This window comes from Trachurus trachurus, assembly GCF_905171665.1.
Source record: "Trachurus trachurus genome assembly, chromosome: 6".
In the NCBI taxonomy this organism is placed as follows: domain Eukaryota; kingdom Metazoa; phylum Chordata; class Actinopteri; order Carangiformes; family Carangidae; genus Trachurus; species Trachurus trachurus.
Genome location: NC_139897.1, coordinates 24128130 through 24149482, shown reverse-complemented (window position 1 = coordinate 24149482; position 21353 = coordinate 24128130). Strand labels below are relative to the sequence as shown.

The 21353-nt window shown below is 44.1% G+C and overlaps 1 protein-coding gene across 1 annotated transcript in view; it reads left to right on the top strand.

Moving 5' to 3' along the window:
• The first annotated feature begins 3611 nt into the window (after positions 1–3611).
• tmtc2b (transmembrane O-mannosyltransferase targeting cadherins 2b) overlaps positions 3612–21353 on the top strand; it is a 90020-nt gene continuing 72278 nt past the window's right edge. The window contains exon 1 of the mRNA XM_083973670.1: positions 3612–3966. Within this exon, the coding sequence (XP_083829796.1) occupies positions 3884–3966 (83 nt within the window). The 5' untranslated portion in view covers positions 3612–3883. The remainder of the gene's footprint in view (positions 3967–21353) is intronic.

Below are 21353 nucleotides of genomic sequence, written 5' to 3'. Positions count from 1 at the left end.
CAGAATGTCAGTCCCTCCCAAACACCCACAGACCAGATTAAGCCTCCTGACTTCGTGCAAAGACATACTTAAGTGAGCCTGCGTTAAGCATCACTTTCTGTTTTACCGCACTCACGTTTCTCCTGTGCTTCTTTTTTTTTTTCCATGCAGAAGTGATTTGGCCCTCAGACGTGGGTCTGAACCTGTAATTATCGAACAGGCAGAGCAGTGTCCCTGTAATTCCTTCAAAACCATCCAGGATCCAAAGACATTCAGGGAGGTCTTCCTCATGTCATACGCATCAGGCAGAAGCCCCCCACATGTTTTCACTTTGGTTGGACACTTAACTCACACATGATGTGAGGCTGAAAACTTATCAGCATAATAACACAGCTACTGTGATCCCCTAACGCAGAAGTGTTAATAATTCAATTTGATTTTAATCTGTAAATTTGACTCCATAATTTGCGACTCTGTCAAATCGGCTGTTTCTGTAACACACAACCGGAGTCAAGCGGTGCTGAACGGTGACTTGATGCTAAGTTCATGCTAAGAATCCAGACTGCCGCAGACTGGTCCCTGTTAAGGTTATATTGCATTATCGGACTATTACGGCAAATGCGCCAACATGCACAGTAAGCAGCATTTTAATGCTTTAGTTGGTTGAGCTGGGGTATAAATGTCAGTCACTTTATACATTGTTGGCCCTGGTTCATCCCCAGCAGTGTATCACACACAGATGTGGAGTACACTTACACAGTTGCACTGAGTATTTTTGATACCTGGAATGTGTCACTGCTGTAATATAGGCAAGGCAAGGCAATTTTATTTGTATAGCCCGTTTTCACAAACAGATTGTCTCAAAGGGCTTTACATAGCATCATAACAACATCCTCCGTCCTTAGACCCTCACATCGACTTAGGAAAAACTCCATAGAAACCCTTTTAACAGGGAAAAATCGGAGAAACCTCAGGGTGAGCAACAGAGGAGGGATCCCTCACCCAGGATGGACAGACGTGCAATAGATGTTGTTACAGACAAGAAAACAGTTTTACAACAGAGAATGTGAGAAACATGGAAATGTTAACAACAGCTGAAGAAGGAAGCTTCTGGTAGGCAAGGGAGGCAGGGAGATAATATAGATAAATGTAAATAATAATAAAAGTATAGATTTGCATGTCAGTTATTTTCATTTTCATTATAGGTTCACTTTTGATTGGAGTTCCTGTTTGAAAAGTTTTTGATATTCTGAAAAAAAAAGTAAGCAGCTGTATGCTCATAATATAAAAATAATTTGACCAAATGATCGGTCTAATTATCACATTATCACTTTGCTCTTTTTCTCCCTTGCAGAGTAATACAGTGAGATATCTAAGCAGATGTAGGTACACTACACATTCATTTAGATTCAGCCCAGTGGGGGAACTGCCCTGGCTCCTTCATGTTTTGGTATTTCATCAGTACTTGTGAGCTGCAGACTCGAAGCAAAAGACCTTGTGCCAGTTGCTCTGATCAGTCTAATTAATTCCTGAGATGTGTTACATCATAGTGTCCTGCTGCTGTCCTGTGAAAGGCTACATTGAAGTCTGGCCCGACAGATGGGGTCTGTCTATTGAAACAAGCCTGAATCAATATGCAGTGGGCCCAGGCTACTTGCTTTGTCTGTGGAGGACTTTTACAATTATTCTTTTTTTCTCCCGTCTCTCTTTTGCCGCTGGTCTGTTACGTCTTGATATTGTGCAATATCCTCTATGGAAAGGGAGTCCAGGAACATTTTAACTAGATGGGAAGAGTTTGATTTGTAAAATGTATATTGTTTTTGGAAATTAAGACATGTTGTTCATCCTGAAATTGATGACACAAGATCCAATCTGGTAGAAAGTCTGTAAGAATCAGTCACTGATGTTATTCATTATGAAAAAGAACACTTTCTTTTTTCTTTTTTTGTTGTTATTTTACTCTATCACTGTTAAGTCATTTTGGAGCAATGAAATAATCACTGGGTAATTACAGGAAAAATATTGCGTTCATGGTCAGTGCTTTTAATTGCACAACAAGACACTGGAATAAGGACTTCTGGTGTGATCTCCCAACATGCACTGTGAGCCCTCTACTGGTGACTGTGCAATTCGCTGTGTGCACTGGTTTTTTAAAATCAATAGAAAGCAATTACTGGAATGACACTGTGAGCCTCCGAGGGGTCAGTGTGATGAACATGTCACCTTTTCTTCGTGTCAGCTAAAGGAAAAAATATTTCCCTCTTATGAGTTAATCAAACAAAAGTATTTTACATCACAGACGTCTGTACTCTGACAGAGACATGTGACTGAAGTCCAATCACAAAACTATGAATATTATTAAAAGCAGAATATGGAGTAACTCTAGATAAACAATGAACCTTTATTTTATTTTATTCCATTTCATTTTATTACAGTAAATGAACAGAATTCAAAGCACAGGCAGACAATATTTCTTTGGCTGTTGTTTTCTTCAGCTGTAATCATTTATACACAATGTTTTGAGGCCAGACCAGAATAACAACACAAATTTACCAAAATAATTCACAACACAGCACAGTATAATATAATTTCCTTTTTTTTTTTTTTTTTTTTTACAGCAATGCCTTAATGCCATTTTTTATGTATGTTTTTTTTCATTTGCCCCACTAATTAAGGAGCACGTGATAGCCTAAAACCATAATTTATTCTATACTGTAGGTGGTTGATGAGGGACATGACACCACTGATTACAATGATATCCCATTCATGATGGTGCCAAGGCCTCAGGGAATTTAAGCAATAGTGAAATGAAATAAAATATTCATGCTCAGGGAATTGGTGGCACCTACCTGAACGTCAGTCTGAGGACCACCTCCACATTATGGACCACTGTTATAGTGGCAGTAAGTGAACCTTATGTGGTGTAATTTATCCCAATCTCCGGAGGAGGAGGAGCAGTGCGCATGCGCTCGTGATCTCCTAACCACATGCGTTTTGGATCACAACTGCATCAAGTATCCACAGATGGCGGGAGTATGAGCGGAAGTGTAGCTGGTGTTCCTCCATAATAAAAGTCTTGTAAAGCGAAAGTCCGTTAATACGAAAATGTAAATGAATAATGATTGATATAGGGTGGGAGTAATTTTGTAAATTAAATATAAACAGGTAATCTAGGGTGAAAGTTGCTGTTCAGAGAATGTAGCATAGCTGTCAGTGTCTGGATGTTGATGATTCACTATTTTAAAACTGGCAATAACTTGTCATTTTGGTGCAAAATGTAAATTTGTGGTCAGCAAAAAATCTTTAAACGTGAAAGCAGCTGACTTATATTAGTTTTACTGAAGCTGTTGCAGGAATTGTACTGGTTCAAATGCGAGAAGCTTTATTTTGAAAGTCCAACCGGATGCTGCACATGCATTATCGTCAGCTTGACCGCTCAGCCAATCACGACGTTTCTACAGCAGCGAGCGGCCGCTGAGCATCAGAGCGCTGGTCCTCCTGTGTGTCGGGAAGGCGTGCGGCGGTGGGCGATGCTGTCACAGATTCACTAAAAACGCCGCTCGTGTTTCCTTTTTTCCAGAGCCCGGACCCCCGGCAGGCTCCTGAGCTCCGCGGCCCCTGAACCCCAAACATGGGTTAGAGAGAGACAGCGACCGATGGATTATCCACTTTGTGCACTTCTTCGGCGAGGATGATGATGATGATGATGGAGGGGGAAACGGACTTGTTTTCACAGAGACATCCTGACAAAGACGGGGACTGAGAGAGAGTGGAGATCGCGATTCGCTTGCCTCGCTTTGCATCTCTCTCTCTCTGTTTGTTTTTTTAATTTTTTATTATTTTTTATTTTATTTTTTTTTGTTTATTCGTAGCGTTATTCCCCGCGTGCGTGCGAGACAGAGAAATGTTTGCAGAATTGCTGTGCGGCGCCGTGGCTCTGGTCCTGTATGTCAACACTCTGGGCGCCGATTTCTGCTACGATGACAGGTACTTGGTGCTGAATGAATGACACTATAACCTCACTGCCTACTGTTTCACTGCAGCCACTCACTCACTTGTAATGTTTATCAGATCCGGACACCAGCACAGGACTAATAACAGGCTTCATTCATGGTCTTTCAGTATTTCCTGACATTTAACTCATGTTTTGAGCTTTCATTAACACATATAACCAGCCTGAAGGCAACTATCAATAAATCAATAGAATGTTATGCTTTGAAAAGACATCTAGAAATCCTCTCTGTTTGTTGTGTGTCTGTAGTAGCCTGCAGTGTTGCCTAAGTTGAAGATCTGTATCACTTTCTGCTTCAGACACTTGTTTGCTCTTAGTCACTTTATAGAGGTCATCTTCACAACAGCCTTTTCACATTTACAGTTATTGCTGCAGCCTATATCAGGTTATATCTCTATAGTGCTGCTCTATAGGAGGAAGAGGAGTGAAATCAGTGGTAAATAGGCAGTATGATGCTCAGATGCCTCTGTGCAAAGTGTTGCAGTCTCCTGAGGCTGGACTTGCGCTTAGTCCTGACTCGTTCTGAGGAAATAATTGATCTCAGGAGAAGACATATAGCACGTCTTCTCTCTCCACAGCCCCAAAGTCCCTCTGCTAAACCCGTCCAGACATGCAGCCTGCTGAAACTTTGAGTAAAGTATTTTATTTATTATTAATTTACTTGAAAATTGGCTGCAAGTTACGGTTCTTTCCCCCCCAACACAACTAACTAGAAACTATCAGTGCCCGGCTGCAGCCGCTGTAATGCAGGGTAATGCATTACTCATAGCTGGCCTTTTGATATTTGAATGGCTGAATGGCTGTCAGTGCCTCGGGCTCATTCATGCACCATCCATGTAGGTCAGAGGCATCATCATTTTCCTATGTTTTTTTTATAGCCAATACAAGTTGTTTGACTCTAGTTTACAATGTTCAGTAGGCTATACTTCCAGCAGTTTGTGTGTTTATGGCAGGTGTGCTGCTGTGACTTATTCAAACACACCCAACGGATACAGCTTAGTGAGCAAACAGTACATTAGCACACGCCGAATCAATTAGCGGTGTATTTCCTTTACAGCCCCGCTTACTGCTCTGTGTATAGAGCACTCCCTGCTTAGCACGTTCCCCCAGGCCTTTTCTTTTCTTTCTTTTTTTGCTCAAAGTCTGATACTTTTCTTGCTGTAGAGCAGCTATGCATTTGCACTTTGCTCTCAGGGTCAGGCGATTCAGGCAGCCTCGCGCAGGATAGATGGTGTTCTGTGTCCATAAACCTGTCAGGGAGTGGCAGCGCTGTGGAGAGGTGAGAGGCTGCTCCTCCTCCTCCTCCTCCTCCTCCTCCTCTTCCTCCTCCTGCTGCTGCTGCACAGTCAGCTGCCGTGTGGCTGCTGGAGAGCCCCGAGCCTCCCAAGTTTTAATGTAAGACAGAAAGCCAAGGTCTTGATTATTCTGTGAGGAGATGTTAACATAATGTTATTTATTACCGCATGAGTTTGGAGTCCAAGTTATTGCAGGCTTCTTACGAAACCGGTGAATGACAGCCAGGGATTTTTTTTTTCTGACATGCTTTGTCTCTGACATGTTTTTCCATCACAAGCTTTCTGTCAGCCGGCGTTATCTGTTTTTAACACCATGTGTTTGGTTCAGACTTGCAATTAGCAGCCGTCTCCTGTACCCTCGGGCTGCACCGGTGGAGAGAGAGAGATAGATAGAGGACAGGGTGGAGGAGTAGCGGTGTGACAGAGAGATATATCAAATTTTGCTAAGTGAAACAGCCCTGGACACACAGACTTATCTCACTCATGTGTGTGTGTGTGTGTGCCATGGTGTGATTTGGAAAGAAGCTGTTATGATAGAAAACAGTGAGTGTGTGTGTGAGTGACAAATCAAACTGCATCACTCGACACCCTGCAGCCCGTGGACTGGATTCATTTAAACCGAGAATCTGATGCTGATTTACCGACTATTCAGATAATGTATCACAGAACGTTAAGGTCCACACGCTCGGAGATAAAACAAACGCAGCTGATGTTTCATTTAGCGTGCGTTCAAGAGTTAAAAGCAACTGTGTCTTTTCATCGAATGTTTATGACTAATGGCTGCAGAGGAATTAAATATGGATATTTTGTCACAGTGCAGCATTGATTCCTCTCTGAAAAGACAGATTGTGCTTCACTTTTTTGCTTCTGGCTGTGAAACCAGTGCATCGACTCTGCTGCTGATTAAAAGTTGAGATTCCAAGTTTGTGATGTGTGTGTGTGTGTGTGTTTGGGTGCACGCCTCGTGGCTTCGGAGCTGGCATAAAAGACACCTGAGGATGTGCAATCGATTGGCTGGTGGTCTCGGTGCAGCACCGGAATAAGTAATGATTTTCTTGCTGCATTCCTCCTGTTGTGTTCTTGTTGTTGGGAGTAAAGGGAGTGTTTGCGGGAAAAATAAAAAACACAGTGCAGTGGTCAAGGGCACTTTGTGTTCCTGCCTGGTCACATTCTCCTTATCGAAGGTGTGTTCAGCGGTTACACATTAAGTTGAGCAAACTTTATGTGTTCTATACTGAGAAACCAAGGCCACGAGGAGGGCGCAGTTCAAGGAAGAAAAAAGGGTTTATATATTTTTTACAAGAAGTCTTACCCTCCAGACATAAAAACATAATCATAAAAATAATGATAACCCCCTGTGAGGCAATTTTCTGACCCTGCAGCCCCTCCCTTGATAAAAAAAACGACAGCCTGGAAGAGTGGCCTGCTCCGTGGTGCCAAATCACCCCCAGGGAGCGTTTCCTCCCTCCTCCTCCTCCTCCTCCTCCTCCTCCTCCTCCCTCTGGACACACTCATCATTAGCACGTACACAGCTTTGACACCTGTGCTGGAAAATGGGAATCATACGTCTTGTGGTTCATATCTGTGCTGCTGAAATCTACAGTTAGAGCGGAGAGAGAAGGAATGGGAGAGCCCAGATAAATGTCATTGGAGAAATACTGGTGCAATATCGTGCGAGTTGCTGGAAGCCTGCGCACTTTTCAGAAAAGCAGCCAAAAGCCCAGTGAACGCCTTTGTGTATATATATATATCTCGTGATGTGGATTGCTGGTGGCAAAAATGTATATCACGCTATAGTTACAGAATTAATTGAGCCTTTGTGCCACAGGTCATCTGAGGTGAATCTGGCATCGGTGAAGCCTGAAAGGCAGCACGTTTTTTTTTCCTTCCCCTTTATCAGCTGAAAACATTGAGTCTCCTCTGAAGGTATATTTCATCCCAGTCCGAGCGCACTGCTTCTATGGATTATCGTCTCCCTGTCAGAGGTGCTGATGGATGCGATGAACTGGACTCACCTCATTTCTCTGCCGGCCGACGGTGCACGGGGTTTCTGACTGTGTGCGGATGTGTGAAGGACGCCTCCTGTCCGGGGGCATGGGCGATGATTTATAATGCTCAGACTGGTCGGTAAAGGCAAGTCGCTGCTCTGCCCTCAAAACCCAGGATCGGTAAGGGGGGGGGGGGGGGGGGCAGAGCTGAAAAAGAAGGGATCTCTTCTTCACGCTGATGCGGTTTGATGTGAGCTCCGGCTCGATGACGGCAAAGAAGCCACACAGGACGGGTGACGCATGTTGTTTAATGATCACACACTGACTGGTTATGAGGAGAAAAAAAAGGATGGTGAATCTCTATTTATTTCTATGTCTTTTTTTTTCATCTTTGGTGTATTATCATGCAACTTGGAAAGAGTTCTCAGACGACCAGACAAAAAAGCAGACTGTTTACTCCACAGAAATCCCTCGGTGACACTTAAAGTCATCTGCGATGTGCCCTTTCCTTAGGCTCAGACCTCAAAAGTTTTAATTCCAGGCTTCACCGAGCTTTAGCGACCGGTCTGAAGCCACTGTGTGGTCCCTGTCAGGTGGAAGCCGCCGGTCTGTGATGGACTGACGTGGACCCACAGCGGCCCTCTTCCCTGGCTCTGTGTGTCAGTAGTGCACTGATCTGGAACCCTACTCTCATGGCCTGTACTATAGGATGGGCTGGTTAACGTTGTGGTTATGTTGAGGGCCCAAGGGCGGCAACCCAGCAGTCTGAGCATCTCCGCTTCTTTTTTTTTTTCCTCCTGTCAGGGTTTCTCTGCCTGTGCCCTGTAATTACCGCCCTGCCGGCAGAGAGGGTACTCACGACATGGGTTTCGTAGACGTAGCTGCTCCGCCGCCTCTCTCTCTCTCTCTCTCCGTCTCTGTCTCTCTGTCTCTCTCCGTCTCTGTCGTCTGCCTTCCCCTTCCCCTTCCACTTCCACTACCCCCCTAAAGCCTCCCAGGCCTCTAGCACCCATCAGCCAGTGACTGCCTCCAGATGGTCCCGTTTGGTAAGCGACTAAGCGATTTCAGGTTTTTCTCCCTTCTGCAGTTTGAGGGGAGAATTTTTTGAAGTGGATTCAAATGGAGGATGTTGGTGTTTGCTCGTAATTGCCAAGATGGAGACATCAAAGTTCCTGATGACACAGACAGTGCGTAATGGAGTTATAGTGGGGGTGGCCTCAAGATTAAAGCGCACACACCCATATCATCTTTGTTTTTTTTAAATCAATATTTCTGTGAGATCAGTCTGCAATGTTGAAAGGATTTCTTCTTTTGATGAATGAACCATAGAAAATAGTTCTCCTCACCTCTACAGAGCTTTAGAGAAACTTCCAGCTCAATGTCTTGGCTGTCGGACCCACAAGTCTCTGTTTTGGTCGACTTTCACTATCCTTGTTGTTTTCTGTCTGCTTCTGTTTTCAGAGAAAAACACTCAATGCTTCCTGCCTTTCACCATATGGCAGAAAAAGTTTGTAGACGCTAAAGACTTTTTTTTTCTTCAACAGTGGGTTGAAAGTAGGTAGAGCAAATCCTACTGTATATTTACCAGTTAGCTCAAACATGCAAGACAAATTAAAAGCTGATGTTGCTCCTTATCTGCAGCATGTGCAAAATATGTCATGAAGACTGCAGTTCTGTTGCCCCTGAGTGGCCAATAAGATGTATTATCGCAGCTTTAAATTGAATTTCAAAATGAAATTACAGAGAAAAGGATCAAATTTGCCGTTGAGCAGTGTTCCTCTGGCAGTTTTTCAGTGTTCATTCATTGTCTCTGTTGTCTGGAGGAGGAAGCTTTGCGTTTCTTCCATCAAACCACCAGGGAGTACAATCTGTTGGCAGGAGAGCAGGGAGATATGCGGAGGCATCCTGCCCAGCATTGTCGGTCCCAAACTCGATAGATAATCTCTAATGGGGGGGAAAAGACAGTGTTTGTGATTTGCGGGAAGCCACTGCACAATCACTGTGCACCGGCTCGAGACTGTTCCCTCTGAAAGGCACAGTAGCAGAAGTGTGTCAAAAAAGCTGAGGGGAAAAAAAAAAGTTGTTCGCAATTTTTTCATTCCAGTTTCTCATTTGTTTCTTAAGATGCTGAAGTATCACAGAAACAATCTGCCATCTTGTCATCTCCCAGAACTGGATGATTCCCCCTGTTAGAGTACTCGCTGCCGCTGCGACACACCAGCCCGGAAAGATCAGCTCAGTTTTTAACCACACATAGATTGGATCTCCATTTTCCTAAGCTCTCATTTTTCCAACAGATAGACGATGAGGGTAGAAATAAGTTATTTTCACTCTCGCCACAATTGCAGATAAGCTAGTCTGGCAGAAATGCATTTGTTTCTAAAAATACCAATAATGAGGGGTTCAGATATGTTTGCGAGTTGCTTCATTTACCCACAAAACCCTACAGAATTACTTGAAGCACCGGAGTCTTGGATGGTGGGAGTTCATATTTAGGTCAATAGGAAACAGCTGACTTGATATGATGCTCCTTTTTCTCCCTCGCTGTCATCAGACCCAGAATAATACTTCATTCCTGCTGCATCTCGGTTATTGAGTTTCACCTCCTAAACTCCATCTGAAAACGTTGGCCCGCAGGCTGCATTCCCTGTGGTGAGGGCAGAGAGGAAAAAATCTGAAATACCTGCATATTTGGGGAAAACGTGCAATAGAGATTAAACTTGAGAAAGTGTTTTATTGGTGTTTTAGCCTATAACATGTAAAAAGTGTGGAAACACACACATCGCAGCACGGTGCACATTCCTGTTGCTTAACTTCCTTTTCCCTCCTCCTTTTCATTCCTGGCCACCAGGTTTCACAATAAATGTCAGAACTACTTCTGCAATTACCGTAAGCTACAGCCCGATTTTTTTCTTCTTCAATGCAAAACGGTTGAAATATTCCTTTTTTTAAATCTTATTGCAACACTATCTTTAAATCTGCTATGCCAATATTTCAGCCAGCGCTACCTTATCACAGACGTACGCATTAATATGAGTCTGTGGAGGAGTAACTAGAAGCAGGAGCGCAGAAATGCAACAGATGTGTTTAAAAATACAATAAAAAGACGTGGGAAGACTCTCTACGAGGCAGGAGCTCTTGATGCATATAACATTGTTCACATGAAAGAGTATGAGTTCCTCCGAAAATCAAGGCTCGCTGCTTCAGTCAAGTAGCTGCTGCTCTGATGCCGGGTTTTTTTCTTCCTGATACAGATTCCAATACCTCAACTTGAACCGACGTCGAGCACTGCTCCGATCCCGCGCGTTAAAAAATAAGTTTCAGTGTCCCACTTCCTGTATTCGTGTGTGAACAAATACATGAATGCCAGAGAATCTGTGATTCAACATCTTTACTATCAGTCTTGAGAAAATAAATCCAAGAATGAATGACAATTTAATGCAACACCCCTTGAATTTAAAGCTATGGATGCTGCACGCACCTTTAAAAGTATTAACAGGATCTGCTAATGGTGAGCCCAGGTGGGCTGCTGATTTAGAGCGGAGAAGAACAATTGATTTCTGGGGAACTGTGAAGTTTATTAATAAATTACTTGGTATTCGATCAGTGCAGAGACTCATGGACTTGCTGATGCATGATCCAGTAGTTTAGGCACTGTTGGGGGCATAGCAACAGCACATAGCAACCAAGACAGTGATGCTAATAGACTACTCTAATTTTATTAGATTTATAACATGGAAATGTTTTACACAGCCTCTGCCTTGGTTGTAGATTCTTTGTCTTTAAATGCACCAGGGTGACTATTCACAAGTCTTTATAATAGAAGGGGAGCAGTATATTTTGTATACATTGGGCCCAAAGGTAGTGAAACTAAGTTTGTCACTTGGTCACAGTAATCACAAATGACATTTTACATGGGGAAACATGCTCTGGTGATGTGATTGTAAACCCATAACCCTCGAGGTCCCACTCGGCGTCTTTCGACTCTTGAGAAACACGATCCACACATGAGTCTTAAATAGCTGCGATATCTTGGTGAGGAGGTGGAGGAGTAGACGGCATCCTGGTCTACATACCTTTTGATTGCTGGAGCAAACTGCAACCTGCCATTGGATGAAACTAAATATGCGTGGCAGGGTGTGTGTGTGTGTGTGTGTGTGTGTGTGGGGGGGGGGGAGCTGAGTCACTCTTGCTGATTGCCCCCGCTTCAGCTGATTGTCATTTGTGATACTGCAGCGGTAGGCCGGTGCCCTTGCTGTGGGTTTGAAAGCTGCTCATGAACAGTCACCATGCCCACTGTTTCTTGAAAGCCCTCGCTGTGCTCGAGCCAGGCCAGAGCAAGCTGCTTCAAAGCTGCATTAATCAGGCTCTGATGCTTTGTAATCACCCGGCTGGTATGCAGTGGGATGAGAAATGGGCCATATGTAGATGTCGGGGGTTTGAGCTGCCTGGTGGTGGATTGAGGCATTAGAGATTGTCCTCGCTGCACTGCACAACACGTTAACCTTAGTCCACTTGGGGGTATTCTCCGTGCTCCTTGCCGGGCCATTTAATTAAAAGCCAGCAGATTATCTCTACTAATACATCATGTGGTTATGGCAGCGCACACACGTACAGTATCCTGCTGACACACACGCACACACACCGAGGATAATAATCGCCTTAAGTGGGAATAATGTGTAACACCAGACTGAATCATCAAACAAGTAAATCCTTCACATGGTCAGTGTTGTGTGGCAGACGCTCAACAAATCTACCTAATAATGTAAAAAAGGCCATTTGTCAAAGCGATCCATCAATTAGGTTTGTCTGTTTTCCCAACATTATATACCACCAAATGGGATTTGTAAATCAAATAACATGACACATGTGGCGGGGTCAACTGTGTGTTTTCCCTGAAAACAATCTTCTGAACGGGTGCATTGATCGGTAAAGGCCGTCTATAGGTTGTGCTCCCATCGTTAGACATGGGTCTCCAATGGTTTGATTCTACAGGGCTAAGTTGTTAATGGGTCTAGACAAGGGTTTGGATTTCGAGGGCTAATGCTGGCTGATGGCTCTTAAGCCGTGGCCACTCTTAGGCTCTCGGCCCTCTTCATATTAATGGGATTAACAGGACTGTGGATGAGAGGGGGCACGACGTGTAAGCAGAGAACCCCGAGCCATTAGAAACAAAAACTCCCCTGTCCCCCAATAACCCAACAGGGATGCTATGGTTTTGCCCCCTTCTTTTCAGTATAAGGAAGAGGAGAAGGCGCTCTACCCCTCTTCGCTGGGCCTCCACATCCTGGTGGCCTTATTCTGTGACGAGGACCACTGGCTCGTCTCGACGAGGTTATGACACAAGTTGGCCGGTTCAGGGGCTGCGCCTTTTGTCCATTGTACGAAAGAAGGGGGCTGTGTGGTCCCTCTGTTCTCCCTGGACCCAATGAAGGAGGCCATTTGTCGCCAAACACAGGGGGAATTAAGCCCCCGGTTGTGCTGGCCTGTTGTTTATTGAAGGACAAAGAAGCAAGACCTCAGTGTTTTTGGACGGAGCAGAAAATTTGCTGCAGTTTTGCCGACCAAACCTGTCAGAACCAATCGGCCGAAGTGAACTCATTCTGGTGGCGGTGGAGGTGGAAGGCGGAGGAAGGACGGAGGGAAGAGGATTCACAGTTAGAGAGCGAACAGAGGCGTCATTGTGTCTTGAGTCAAGCTGGTTCAACTTGTTAGTTTTGGGTGGCGTGGACGTATAGCTGGAAACATGATGCGTCAGTGCAGGCAGTGACGCTTGAGGAAATGCGGGCTGGCACATCTTAGAGCTGGATGCCAGGTTGGACCACAGCCACCTGCTTCGGGTTGCCATATTTTAGTCATTTTGTAATTGGAGCAATTATGGTCTCTTTTAATTATAAGCCTTGTTTCACTAATGAAAAGGTGACATTCGAAAATTGATTTAATTTATTTTTCATAACCCAAATCTGCTTGTCGGTGCTCTTATACCCTGCAGGGTTTGTTGTTTTTGAACGGATTAAGCGTGTTGGGAAGTTTTCCAGAATAAGATTAATATTCCGAAGCGTGGTGTTGTGCCGCGGTAGTGCTCACTTCCTGTTGTGTTTATCATCCATGCGTTGCCTTTCAGAGTGTGATGAATAGTCTGTTTGTCTTTCCTTTTCACTGTAGTGCTGCCGTGTGTGTTATTGCTGCTGACAGGTTATTGTTTGCCTTGATGAAATCGATTAAATCTGCTCTACAGCAGCACTCAGTTTCTCCACTGAGGAAGTGCAGTCACTTTATTTAGCAAAAACGACCAGCCCGGATGAATCTAAACCAGCTCTAAAATCTCGATGCTTAAGCTCAATGAAAAACACCAGAAATCACTTGAGAAAACAAGATATCAAGCGAAATCTCTAAATGATTCGACATGATTACTGTTGATGGCTTTCCCCCCTCTCTCTCTCTTGTCAGATTCAGGTTTGTGCCTTTTAACTGCTGGAATCACTCTGACTTGTGTTTTTATTGTGGTTTAAGTGGTTTTCAGATGTGATTACAGTATCTGGTGTTTCCTCCATGCGAGAGGTGAGTCATGTGCAGCACATAAGGCATGTGGTCTGGCCAGTTCAGCCACTGTGGGTAACCTGCTGCTCCAACCAGACCTGTAAAACCAGGGATGCAACTGCTCATGTGGCCTTTGTGGCCTTTACTCTGAAGCTGTGCATCCTCTGTGGTCGCCGCAGACAGGAAACGTCATTGTTGTATTTATATATATATTTGTGGACCTGCAAACGGGCTGACCGAGCAAACTTGAATATTTGCGGACCCGGACTGTCCCAGCTGGAGGAGGAGTCGTCGCCTCCTCCTCCCTCTCCGCTCCCTCACTTCCTACCTCTTACCAGACCACAGCGACGGAGGAAGAACATCTTTTCACAAGCTGCCCTAATTGATACTGTGCAGCCCTGGGAACCCAGAGCGTGGTTTTTAGTCCTCTGCAAAATGCGTGCAAAGCACAACAGCCTGCAGTATGCCACCCTCTGGGACACCACAGGTTATTTACAACCAGACGACCGGTTTGGCTCAGGTCCTCATATAGTTTCATTTAAGTAAGTCTGAAAAAAAAAAAAAAACCCACCGCACTGGGATGTGACCGTTGCCAAGTCTTTCATCAAATAGCAACACCAAGAGAGGGCAAGAGTTGAATCCAGTCCAGAGCTGTAATCTCAGCCTTAGGGGGCTTTTCACTAAATGGCTGTGTGGGTTATGAAAGAATGAAACCAGATATATAGGTATGTTAGGTTCCTACTGTTGAAACTGACTTTTAGCTGCCTCTTTTTTTTTCTTTTTTTTTTGACTTTCCAAGCAAAAGACTCTATAGAGCTATACACCTGCCTGATTCCTAGAGTGGGTTTAAATAAATGATTTTGTTTTTAATTAATCAAGGTCTTGGCGTATTTCTTTTTCATGTTTGGATATGTGTATGTGAGGCATTACCAGATCCAGTCAAATGTAGTGTAAATTGACTGCTTCTAATGTAACTTGTCATAGCTCGGTGAGGCAGACGAGTCTGACATCTCTCCAGATGGAGAACAGCTTGTGTTGTATTGTATTTCACGGACAGAGCCAACTCTCTCATTCGCTCTCCGTCTCTCTCTCTCTCTCTCTCCGTCTCTCTCTCTCTCTCGCTCTTCTCTCTCTGTCATCGTGAATGAAAATCACACCGGTGACAGATTGATGGAATCATGATGGTTTACAGGCTTGATTTCAGCAGTTTATTTTGGCTGAGCGCTGACCCCTCAGTATCTGCGGCCCACGATGTTCCTCCTCATCTCTGACCTTTCGCATGTGTGACTTTCCCCTCCGGCTCTTCTGCCAAGTGAGGTCTTCCTCCTCTCAGGCCTGAAGATGGATACACACGATTTGCCCCTGAGTTTATTTTTGATCCGAGAAGGAAGTTTGGGTTGGGAGAAAGTGTGCGCAACTGTTCCTCCTTTTTCTTTTTTTTTACCAGCGCCTGAGGTTTTTTATTTTTTCGGATCTGGGGAGAGGTGCTGTCAGCTGCTCTGACAGAATAATGAGACTCCTTAAATGCGCTCTCAAGAAAAATAAATTTCTAATCTGAGGGAGATTGAGGGTATGCAAAAAAAAAAAAAAAAAAGAACAGAGGAAAAAATGACTGGTTGAGCATTATGGCATTAGATGAAGGCTGGATCTGTGAAGCGCCGGCCTCGGGGCTATCTGTGAAGCGCAGCACGTGTTGTCCCGACTGTGAACTCCAGCTGTTAAGGGCCTTACAGCATTTACCTGATGAGATGTTAAGAGCCCCCGAAACCACACCGGATCCCCCAAGTAGTTCCTCACAAACGTGTCCAGCCTGTACAGTAGACACATTTCCCCACAACCGCCGCTGCTGCCACCTGGTAGAGAGATCAGCGGCTGCTTTAATTAGGGAGCAGTTGGAGGGAAATCCATCCTCGGCGCTCGCTGGCTTCGAGAGCTTTGTTTTCATTCGGAGTGAGTGACTGCTGGGGTCCCTCGGTGAAGACCCCAAACCTTCAGACACATGACTGTTCAAACAAACTGCCACTCAGAAACCTCAAACTCCTTCTCCTCCTTCCTCTCCTGCCAAAAACACGTTGACCGGAGTTGAGTCTTTTAGCCTCACGGTCAGGGCGGCGGTAATGTTTTATTCTCTGGAAACAAGCGCTGTTATCTTGGAAGAAGACGAATCAGACCGCGAGGAGAGGGACGTTTAAATCATGAAACTTCTCGAGGCGAGTCGGGTTTTGTCTCGCAAGAAGTGAAATTATCTTAAACCCCGCTGGCAGATTTTCCTTCACTTGTGTAAAGAAAAATACATCATCAGCACTAAACACTAGATTAAATGAGTGGTGCAGCTCTCTCTCCCTGCCTCCGCTGCTCATTTAGTGCTCCTCTTGAAACATTTGCTAATGCAATGCGCCCATCACTCCGTTTGATTGATGGAGCTGATGATTCCCTTTCCTGACAGCTGAAGCAAAGCAGGCGGGGCCCCTCTGGGTACCTGCCACGCCATCCCCGTCCCCCCCGTCCCCCCGTCCCCGGAGACGTGGCCCTGCAGAGAACAGTCCTCGATTTGGTGCTAAGATTATGTCACCACCTCCTAAACTGCACATCCCGCAGCTCTCGTTCTCAGCAGCAGCTATAGCTCCTACCACCGGCAGCTCATTGAGAGGTTATTGATTTTTTTTTTTTTTTTTTAGTGGAGGAATAATCCCCCATAGTTTCCCAGTGAGCACACAGATGGCTGGCACTTATTAGGTGAATAAGGATTTCATTTATTTCTTCCTGCAAACTGTTGCAAAGCCCATTCATTCATTCAATGAAGTGCAAATCCATATTGGAAAATGAATGGCTTATACAGTATGTCTGCAGCCTGCAGGTTCACAGCCGCCCGCATTTGTATGTAAAGTGTATTGGTCACTGTTCCAAAGGTGGCTTAAAAGTTTTATACTTTATGGCTGGATTTAGCATCAAGATATACTAGCATGAGGAAGTGAAACCACACCGTGTTTTATTTTTTGTTTTTCTATGTGATCTATTGCATGCGGCCAACAAGTAAAGATCAGATTTATATAGGAGATCATGGTGTATCTCACACTCTACTGCTGGAGTCATCTGGCCGTAAATCATGTGGGTGAATGATGGATACCGGCTGTCACCGTGAACAGATGAGTTGGCAGGACCCACGCTGGCATGTTTGTATGCTCAATGAGCTTTTAATTTGCGGTAACGACTTGACATCAGCAAATTAGAGGTCTTTGGAAATCACAAAAATTAGACTTCTGTGGTGGAGTAGAAAGATGTGGTTTATTATACCTGGTTTCAAGGTACAAATGACTTGTCCTGTATAGACAGTAAGTCATAGAGCAAACATTTTAAAAGGAGGAAATGGGGTTTACTGGAATCAGCTAAGATCTGATAGGAGTCTCAGCAGTAGAAACATCTGTTTGAATATGAGGAATGTAGCACTATTTCATAAAAAAAAAAGTTCTCCATTTGTTTTATACCAGGATAAAAGGATATGTTGCAGCAACTTGGGGGGAAAAAAGAAGCTTGTTTGACATGAGTCATTCCTCAGTAAAACGATCCCCTTTTTCTTTGAGGAGAATTTACAGTTGCCTCCAATGTTAGTTTATTAATCTTTATTGTATTTATTTATTTAACACACACAATTATCCCTCATTCTTAGCTTGGCCATGCTTGCACATTTGTTTTTTCCCAGTGTAATTGGCTGTTGTTTTCATGGGCACTTAGTGTTTTACACTAAATTGCAAACTTGGCTTTCACCGCGCGCAATTACAATTCCCCCATCTGAGAGCCCTGATGAGGCTGTGCTCAGCCCCCCCTCTCCACCCCCCCCCCCCACCACCACCACACACAACAATCTTCGTAACGGCAGTTTTTCAAAAATCAATGTCTCACCTTGGAAGTCACAAATTTGAGTGGATGTGCTGTAAAGTACTTCCTCAATACACAGGGCTCAGGTTTGAGCCACTCGGACAGTCTTCCTGCATGTTGCCAAGGTCTAATAGTTTTACAGTATACCGTCTGAGTGAGTGCGCTGTTGGAAAGGACACATCCGAAACCGTGCCATAATCACATAATCATCATTATGAATGAACTCATGGTATTTATTAAGACGACGTCTGGTTTTCTTCAGAAAACCACCTCAGCTGTCTCCCATCACGTCCACTACGTGATTGATAGAGAAAATAGGCTTTTGAAATATTACTTATTTATTTTTGGAAGTCATCAGCGGCCTGTTTTTTTTTTTTTTTTTCTTCCTTCCAATCTTAACATAACCGGTTCATCTCTACTCAAATCTATTTAACCATTGTGATCGGGGGAATCCTTTGGCCCGGGAATGAAAGGAGGTGAATGGGAGGGACGCTGTGGGGAAACCTGAGCAGAGCTGCAGAAGTGCCACGGATCCTCCGACTGCTCCGCTGTGCATTTGTTGTACGTGTTCCTCAGAGTCCCAGCGTTGTCTTGCAATAACCAAAAGCAGATTTTTATATGTGGTTTGGTGCAGGTCCTTTTCATCTGAACCCTTCAGATAATACTGAAACAATAATATTGGCCAAAGTACCTCCACTTACATTCAGCCTTTCTTTTCTTTTTTTTTAAACCTAGAAAGCAGATGGACAACTCGCTGCATGTTTTTCTCATCTAAACAGTTGCATCCTCGAAATAGATTTTGGGGGATGTATTCATTTTAATGAAACAGACGATTCTCCCCAAAGCTTTAATTATTTGCAGATTTGTTCGACTTAGGAGGCTTTCTGTGTAACTGTCAGTGGACTCCCAAGGGTGAGTCAGCTGCTGCAGCGTGGACGCCCACAGTCTAAACCAGATTAGGAGTTTAAACCATTTAGTCCCCAGTCGAGAGGCTGTTGAACTTCTCTTAATTTAGATTCATGTGTTTTCTTGCACAAGTATCCCCATGCAGCTACAGATGGTGATTTCTAAACTATTGTCACAGAGGTTAAATAAAGAACGCGGTACTTTTGATCTCCATTGGGGAAAAAAAACTGGCCAAACATCTTGGTTGTATTTGAAAAACTGATCAAGGAATTAGCACGTTATTCTGGCCACAGCACCCTAACCCAGTTCTTCTGCACAGTGTTTTCACCCCAGTGCAGTTATACTGTCTGACAGCTCTGAACCCTGCAACCAAGGTCACTTGCATATTCATAAACCTGCGGATGTTCAGCTCGGACCATTTTCATATGTCTGCAGATAATGCAGTGTGCTTAGCTGAACGGTCGACCGCAGACTGCGTCGCCGGAGGAGGAAATAAAAAGAGGACATCGTGATAATACACAGTGTGTATCACAATGAATCCAGAGTTGTCAGTCTTGGCACATTAAGTAAACACCATCCATCACAACACTGAGTGCAGTGTGACAAGAGCCCCATAACGTCAAATGTGGAGCAGCTGAGAGCTTTCACTTTGTCAATCCAATAATGCAGCTATGATGCAAGTTTAGCTGTGTGTGGTGAAACCTTTGGCTGATCCGCGGGGCCCATCACCCTGCCAGCTTTGTGCAGTAGCCAGCGTTAGTTTTACTGGAAAACTCGCCTTTTTCCTTATTGCGGCGAGACTTCATAAACATTTGATAAGTCGGGCTCCCCTTTTTTTTTTTTTTTTGACGCTTTTATTTTTTCGTGGGATGCAAATACAAACTGTTTTCAAAAGCTCTCATTAGCAACACACTTAGGAGGTCACCACCCTTTATTCCTGTTAGCGGAAACACAGTCTGATGCAGAGGAATATGAAATTGCACCTACAGAACAAAGATAATGCAGGTTAATGTAGTAGACGGTACAAGGACAAAAATCAGCCGTCAACAAACAAAAAAAGCTGAGTTCGATCTAAATAATGAATTGCTGTGGACAAATATCCAGCCTCAGTTCATCAAAACATCATCTCATCACATCCACGTACAAGGCTTGACAGCATCTACTACGCTTGCATTATTTTCAGCAGAGCTGGTCTGGGTTATTAGCTCAGTTGGTGATGTGTTTATGGCTGCTGAGACATGTGTTTATTTGAGCAGGACTTAAGGTTGTTTATTTGGGACCAGCCTCTGCTGTATACAGCGGGTCCAGTCAGATAATTGTAAGACTTACTAGATGGAAAAAAACAAAACACACACAAAAAAACCCAGTCTGTTTACTCTGAAAGTTCTTTTTTTTGTTTGTTTTTTTGGTATAGCTAAATCATCAGCTTTCGTACGAATAGCTGTGGAGTAATTGCACAGTAATTTGGCTCAGGATATACAGAGGGTATCTAATTTCCCCTGAATGCTCTCTGATTGTGATGAGCTGTGAGCTTGAGTGACATTTACTAGTGCAGGGTAATTAGCCACTTTCTTTTCCATCCAGATTTAGCCATAAACAAAGACAGAGACTGTGAACAATATCATGTAATAGTTGGAAGTGAAGTTCCTAGCTTTCAAGTTAATTTACTACCTACTTTTCTTTTTTTTTTTTATCATCCTTCGCGGTCAGAAATGTGATCCTTATTATTTTTCTTTTTATCCATAAATGCCACATAGAGTTACTAAAAGACATAGATCTTGAAAAGCAGGTCACAAATATGTAGTTTTATTTATTTATTTTTCAGAAAAGGCTCTGCAACAGCTGGGAACTGCAATGTTTTTTAGCAAATTTAAACGGGAGTGGATGGTGCAGTCGCCGAGGACGACTTTCCGTCGAGGATTGATATACGTTCACTCCTCTAGTGAGTATTTACGGCAGAAGGACGATGTATGTGGGGAAAATAAAACAAACTACAATTCCCACACTCATGGCAGAGATGGAACATGTCACCGCGTCCAACAGCGTGGCTCATCGATGTCTTTTTAATAGTTTTTGGAACAGGACTCTGTGGTGCGGAGGAGTAAGCTGTCAGGCCTTGGCCATACTGACACTTGTTAACGGGATCAGTTTACTGATGGATCTGATATTTTCACGAGGTTGCCTGACAATACGAACAGCGTAGCGTAATGTTGCCAGCCTTATTCTCAGAACTGATGTTCCTCTGCGGGATTGTTAGACAGGTTTTAGTGTCAGACGGTGAAAAAATACTCACTTTGGGTTTGGAGGTCCATGTGTTGGAATGAGTCAAACTGAGCTGCATTGGCCCGGATGAAGAAACACGGTGTGATGCCATATAGAAGAAAAAAAAAAAAATCAAGGTCCAGCGGTGGCCCTTTAATGCAGCTAACCAGCAAGAGGTGGTAATTGATTTGTTAAAGCTCCCACCCTCCGCCCCCCGCCGGCCTGCTGAAATGAGATGACAAGTACAGTCCTGAGGCGCAGTGGAGCGGCAGAGGGGAGTGTGTGACCTGCAGGAGGATCGATACTACATGACGAGGGTGGGGAAATGGCGCAGCAGCCCTTTGTTCTCGTTCAGGCCTTTGCCATCAACTGAGCATTTTGCCATACACCGCGCTGTTATTTGAAGAAAAAAAAAACCCACATATCTCAGTGACACAGGCCATTTGTTTTTACTGGCCTTAAGTTTGAGTTGACCATGTGGTTTTCTATACAACA